This window comes from Mizuhopecten yessoensis, unplaced genomic scaffold (assembly GCF_002113885.1).
Source record: "Mizuhopecten yessoensis strain PY_sf001 unplaced genomic scaffold, ASM211388v2 scaffold715939, whole genome shotgun sequence".
Lineage (NCBI taxonomy): Eukaryota > Metazoa > Mollusca > Bivalvia > Pectinida > Pectinidae > Mizuhopecten > Mizuhopecten yessoensis.
Genome location: NW_018479867.1, coordinates 76,077 through 82,517, shown reverse-complemented (window position 1 = coordinate 82,517; position 6,441 = coordinate 76,077). Strand labels below are relative to the sequence as shown.

General features: G+C 39.5%; 1 protein-coding gene across 1 annotated transcript in view; it reads left to right on the top strand.

The window, feature by feature from the left end:
- Positions 1 to 55: 55 nt before the first annotated feature.
- LOC110441408 (UTP--glucose-1-phosphate uridylyltransferase-like) overlaps positions 56 to 6,441 on the top strand; it is a gene marked incomplete at its 5' end in the record, with an annotated part of 21,131 nt that continues 14,745 nt past the window's right edge. Inside the window, 3 exons of the mRNA XM_021484529.1 lie at positions 56 to 67; positions 420 to 602; positions 2,478 to 2,611. Of these exons, the coding sequence (XP_021340204.1) occupies positions 56 to 67; positions 420 to 602; positions 2,478 to 2,611 (329 nt within the window). The remainder of the gene's footprint in view (positions 68 to 419; positions 603 to 2,477; positions 2,612 to 6,441) is intronic.

The window sequence follows — 6,441 nt, the reverse complement described above, 5'->3', positions numbered from 1 at the left end:
TCTGTGATGGCTGTAGGTGATATACACTATAAGTTATGTTCTGTGTTGGTTGTAGGTGATATACACTGTAAGTTATGTTCTGTGATGTCTGTAGGTGATATACACTATAAGTTATGGTCTGTGATGGCTGTAGGTGATATACATTATAAGTTATGTTCTGTGATGGCTGTAGGTAATATACACTCTAAGTTATGTTCTGTGATGGTTGTAGGTGATATACACTATAAGTTATGTTCTGTGATGGTTGTAGGTGATATACACTATAAGTTATGTTCTGTGATGGCTGTGGGTGATATACACTATAAGTTATGGTCTGTGAAGGTGAAGACCTGTGGTGAGCTACAGATAATATAATTTCTGTTCTGTTTAGGTGAAGACCTTTGGTGAGCTACAGATAATATAATTTCTGTTCTGTGTAGGTGAAGACCTATGGTGAGCTACAGATACCAGACCCAGACAAGATCAAGGATTTACTAAACAAACTGGTTGTGGTGAAGCTGAATGGCGGCCTGGGCACAAGCATGGGTTGTACTGGCCCAAAAAGTGCCATCAGTGTCAGAAATGAACTGACCTTCCTAGACCTGACTGTCCAGCAGATTGAGGTAAGAAAGTCTATCCACCTATTCAAACTAGACAGGATACAGTTACGTAATCTTTTTTACAAACTGGCTTTGTTCATTACAGATCCCAGTTTTACGTTTGTCTGCTCCATTGCCTTTTCAAAATAGGTCTACCAAACTTGGTACAGAAAGGTCGTGTGAAGGCTTCAATCATATCAATAGTTACTTCCTCATTGAATGCTAAGTATGAATCCATTTCACTACTACATCAAACAGAGGAAGTTCTATAGAGTTGTGGGGTGTGGTGTTACTTGTGGTATGACATATCAGAGATGAAGTTCTATAGAGTTGTGTGGTGTGGTGTTACTTGTGGTATGACATATCAGAGATGAAGTTCTATAGAGTTGTGTGGTGTGGTGTTACTTGTGGTATGACATATCAGAGATGAAGTTCTATAGAGTTGTGTGGTGTGGTGTTACTTGTGGTATGACATATCAGAGATGAAGTTCTATAGAGTTGTGTGGTGTGGTGTTACTTGTGGTATGACATATCAGAGATGAAGTTCTATAGAGTTGTGTGGTGTGGTGTTACTTGTGGTATGACATATCAGAGATGAAGTTCTATAGAGTTGTGTGGTGTGGTGTTACTTGTGGTATGACATATCAGAGATGAAGTTCTATAGAGTTGTGTGGTGTGGTGTTACTTGTGGTATGACATATCAGAGAGGAAGTTCTATAGAGTTGTGTGGTGTGGTGTTACTTGTGGTATGACATATCAGAGAGGAAGTTCTATATAAGTTGTGTGGTGTGGTGTTACTTGTGGTATGACATATCAGAGAGGAAGTTCTATAGAGTTGTGGGGTGTGGTGTTACTTGTGGTATGACATCTCAGAGAGGTAGTTCCATAGAGTTGTGGGGCGTGGTGTTACTTGTGGTATGACATCTCAGAGAGGTAGTTCCATAGAGTTGTGGGGCGTGGTGTTACTTGTGGTATGACATCTCAGAGAGGTAGTTCCGTAGAGGTGTGGGGTGTGGTGTTACTTGTGGTATGACATATCAGAGATGAAGTTCTATAGAGTTGTGGGGTGTGGTGTTACTTGTGGTATTACATCTCAGAGAGGTAGTTCCATAGAGTTGTGGGGTGTGGTGTTACTTGTGGTATGACATATCAGAGATGAAGTTCTATAGAGTTGTGTGGTGTGGTGTTACTTGTGGTATGACATATCAGAAATGAAGTTCTATAGAGTTGTGGGGTGTGGTGTTACTTGTGGTATGACATATCAGAGATGAAGTTCTATAGAGTTGTGTGGTGTGGTGTTACTTGTGGTTTGACATCTCAGAGAGGTAGTTCTATAGAGTTGTGGGGTGTGGTGTTACTTGTGGTATGACATATCAGAGATGAAGTTCTATAGAGTTGTGTGGTGTGGTGTTACTTGTGGTATGACATATCAGAGATTAAGTTCTATAGAGGTGTGTGGTGTGGTGTTACTTGTGGTATGACATCTCAGAGAGGAAGTTCTATAGAGTTGTGGGGTGTGGTGTTACTTGTTGTATAATGTATCAGAGAGGTAGTTCTATAAAATAGTTGGATGTGTTGAAATGTCGTTCTGGTATTAAATTTTAGTGATAAAGCATAAGAGATTAGGTTAAATAGTATTGCATGTCAACAGTGCTTAAATGATGACTTTTGCTTTTGTTACAAAGCTGCCAAGACTGTGAATCAAAATTTGTTAATTACTCTGTCCACAGGGTCTAGTTGGTATAGATCTGTTAAAATAGTAAAGGGTTTGAAATCAATTAAGCCCACATTGAGGAAATTGTGTAGGAAATTGTTTAATTATTTATTGATGATGTACTGTGTATGACTGGTATCTGTAATAGATTTCTAGTGTATTGACCTACTGTTATATATCTGCAGTATTTGAACAAGACATATGGCACAGATGTTCCCTTGGTGCTCATGAACTCCTTCAACACAGACGAAGACACACAGAAAATCCTCAAGAAATACGGACAAGTCCGGGTCAACATATACACCTTCCATCAGAGCAGGTATACCATGGACATCAGAAAGAGAGGCCGTGATTTAGTATACCATGGACATCAGACGGAGAGGGATATCGGCCATGATTTAGTATACCCTGACATCAGACAGAGAGGGTTATTGGTCTTGATTTAGTATAACATGGACATCAGACAGAGAGGGTTATTGGTCTTGATTTAGTAACATGGACATCATACAGAGAGGGTTATTGGCCATGATTTAGTAAACCATGGACATCAGACGGAGAGGGTTATCGGCCATGATTTAGTATACCCTGACATTAGACAGAGAGGGTTATTGGCCATGATTTAGTATACCCTGACATCAGACGGAGAGGGTTATTGGCCATGATTTAGTATACCATGGACATTAGACGGAGAGGGTTATTGGCCATGATTTAGTAAACCATGGACATCAGACGGAGAGGGTTATCGGCCATGATTTAGTATATCCTGACATTAGACGGAGAGGGTTATTGGCCATGATTTAGTATACCATGGACATCAGACGGAGAGGGTTATTGGCCATGATTAGTATACCATGGACATCAGACAGAGAGGGTTTTTGACCTTGATTTAGTATAACATGGACATCAGACAGAGGGTTATTGGTCTTGATTTAGTAACATGGACATCAGACAGAAAGGGTTATTGGCCATGATTAAGTAAACCATGGACATCAGACGGAGAGGGTTATCGGCCATGATTTAGTATGCCCTGGCATTAGACGGAGAGGGTTATTGGCCATGATTTAGTATACCATTTACATCAGATAGAGAGGGTTATTGGCCATGATTTAGTGTACCATGGACATCAGATGTGGAGAGTCATTGGCCATGATTTAGTATACCATGGACATCAGATGTGGAGAGTCATTGGCCATGATTTAGTATACCATGGACATCAGATGTGGAGAGTCATTGGCCATGATTTAGTATACCATGGACATCAGATTGGGAGAGTCATTGGCCATGATTTAGTATACCATGGACATCAGACGGAGACGGTTATTGGCCATGATTAAGTATACCATGGACATCAGATGGAGAGGGTTATTGGCCATGATTTAGTATACCATTTACATCAGATAGAGAGGGATATTGGCCATGATTTAGTATACCATGGACAACAGACAGAGAGGGTTATTGGCCATGATTTAGTATACCATTTACATCAGATAGGGAGGGTTATTGGCCATGATTTAGTATACCATTTACATCAGATAGGGAGGGTTATTGGCCATGATTTAGTATACCATTTACATCAGATAGGGAGGGTTATTGGCCATGATTTAGTATACCATTTACATCAGATAGGGAGGGTTATTGGCCATGATTTAGTATACCATTTACATCAGATAGGGAGGGTTATTGGCCATGATTTAGTATACCATTTACATCAGATAGGGAGGGTTATTGGCCATGATTTAGTATACCATTTACATCAGATAGAGAGGGATATTGGCCATGATTTAGTATACCATGGACATCAAATGGAGAGGGTTATTGGCCATGAATTAGTATACCATGGACATCAGATGGAGAGGGTTATTGGCCATGATTTAGTATACCATTTACATCAGATAGAGAGGGTTATTGGCCATGATTTAGTATACCATGGACATCAGATGTGGAGAGTCATTGGCCATGATTTAGTATACCATGGACATCAGATGGAGAGGGTTATTGGCCATGATTTAGTATACCATTTACATCAGATAGAGAGGGATATTGGCCATGATTTAGTATACCATGGACATCAGATGGAGAGGGTTATTGGCCATGATTAAGTATACCGTGGACATCAGATGGAGAGGGTTATTGGCCATGATTAAGTAAAATGTGGACATCAGATGGAGAGGGTTTTTGGCCATGATTAAGTAAAATGTGGACATCAGATGAAGAGGGTTATTGGCCATGAATTAGTATACCATGGACATCAGATGTGGAGAGTCATTGGCCATGATTTAGTATACCATGGACATCAGATGGAGATTGGCCATGATTAAGTAAAATGTGGACATCAGATGGAGAGGGTTATTGGCCATGAATTAGTATACCATGGACATCAGACAGAGAGGGTTATTGGCCATGATTAAGTATACCGTGGACATCAGATGGAGAGGGTTATTTGCCATGAATTAGTATACCATGGACTGATCAGATGGAGAGGGATATTGGCCATGATAAAGTAAAATGTGGACATCAGATGGAGAGGGTTATTTGCCATGAATTAGTATACCATGGACTGATCAGATGGAGAGGGTTATTGGCCATGATAAAGTAAAATGTGGACATCAGACGGAGAGGGTTATTGGCCATGATTAAGTAAAATGTGGACATCAGACGGAGAGGGTTATTGGCCATGATGTAGTATACCATGGACATCAGATGGAGAGGGTTATTGGCCATGATTTAGTATACCATGGACATCAGATGGAGAGGGTTATTGACCATGATTTAGTATACCATTAACATCAGACGGAGAGTGTTATTGGCAATGATTTGTTAAACGTGGACATCAGATGGAGAGGGTTATTTGCCATGAATTAGTATACCATGGACATCAGATGGAGAGGGTTATTGGCAATGATTTGTTAAACGTGGACATCAGACAGAGAGGGTTATTAGCCATGCTTTTGTTAAACGTGGACATCAGACGGAGAATTATTGGCCATAATTTTGGGGGATTATTATACAACGAAAAATATTTCTATTGCACTAAGTCTAATAAAAGTGGTGTCCAAAAACATGTTTAATGAAGTTGGAGACTAAGTTTTTTTCTACACCAGACATCTACCAGTTGTGAGATCGGTGGGCGGCTGTACTGCCGGTCATACATAAATCATATTGTCAGTAATGATTTCAGTATAAAGTTTTATTTGCTTAATTGTCATGATTTTAATATGACCGAAGCCTATTCTGTAGTTTTCAATGGGGCCATTGGTAAGGCTGTTACCATAAGGAAAGAACCTCAATTTGTAGCTCACCTGAGAAGGAAGTGACTGTGAGCTAATGTGACATCCCTCATCTGTCCATCTCCCATCCGTTTACTGTATGTTCGTCCATCTCTGTTGTTGGACTCCTATCCTGACTCATATTGCTGTCATTTGAATAACAGCAAATAATCAATTTGAGTGATTAATATAAGTTGAAATAACTTCTTTCATAATTGAGGTAAAATAAGTAAAGTTTATATTTTTATTTGGTTAACATGAAACTTTGTACACTCTGAAATTGTTAATTTTTTCAATCCCGTTATTTATATTTATTACATACTTCCTAATAAATACGGGTTTTTTGTATATGCAATACGACACAATTGCTCTAACCCATATCAGCCCTCGCCGTATCACACCCCAAAACCTGTATCAGCCCCCGCCGTATCACACCCCTAAACCCATATCAGCCCGCAAAACCCATATCACACCCCATTTGGAAAAAAAATCGTTTTTCAATATTTCAAAAATTAAAATAAATCATAAGATAGTAGTTTTTATTAGTAAGTATGTAATAAACAGAATAAAACACACCTTTTTCCATATCACACCCAGTATCACCCCTCGACCAATATCAGCCCGCGGGCCTTCGGCCCTTGGGCTGATATTGCAGTCTCGGGTTGATACTGGATGTGATATGGAAAAAGGCATGTATTATTCTCTATAGAAGATATCCTCCTTTTTGCAATATCGTGGTCAAATCTTGTCTGTACAGCTCCTAGAGTTTTCATCAAATTTTATGAAAATTTTACAGATATAATAAACACTTGGAATTAAGTTATGCATTTATATTGAACTGTTTTGGTTAGGTTTATTAGTCCCCCACCGGGAAACGGGGGGG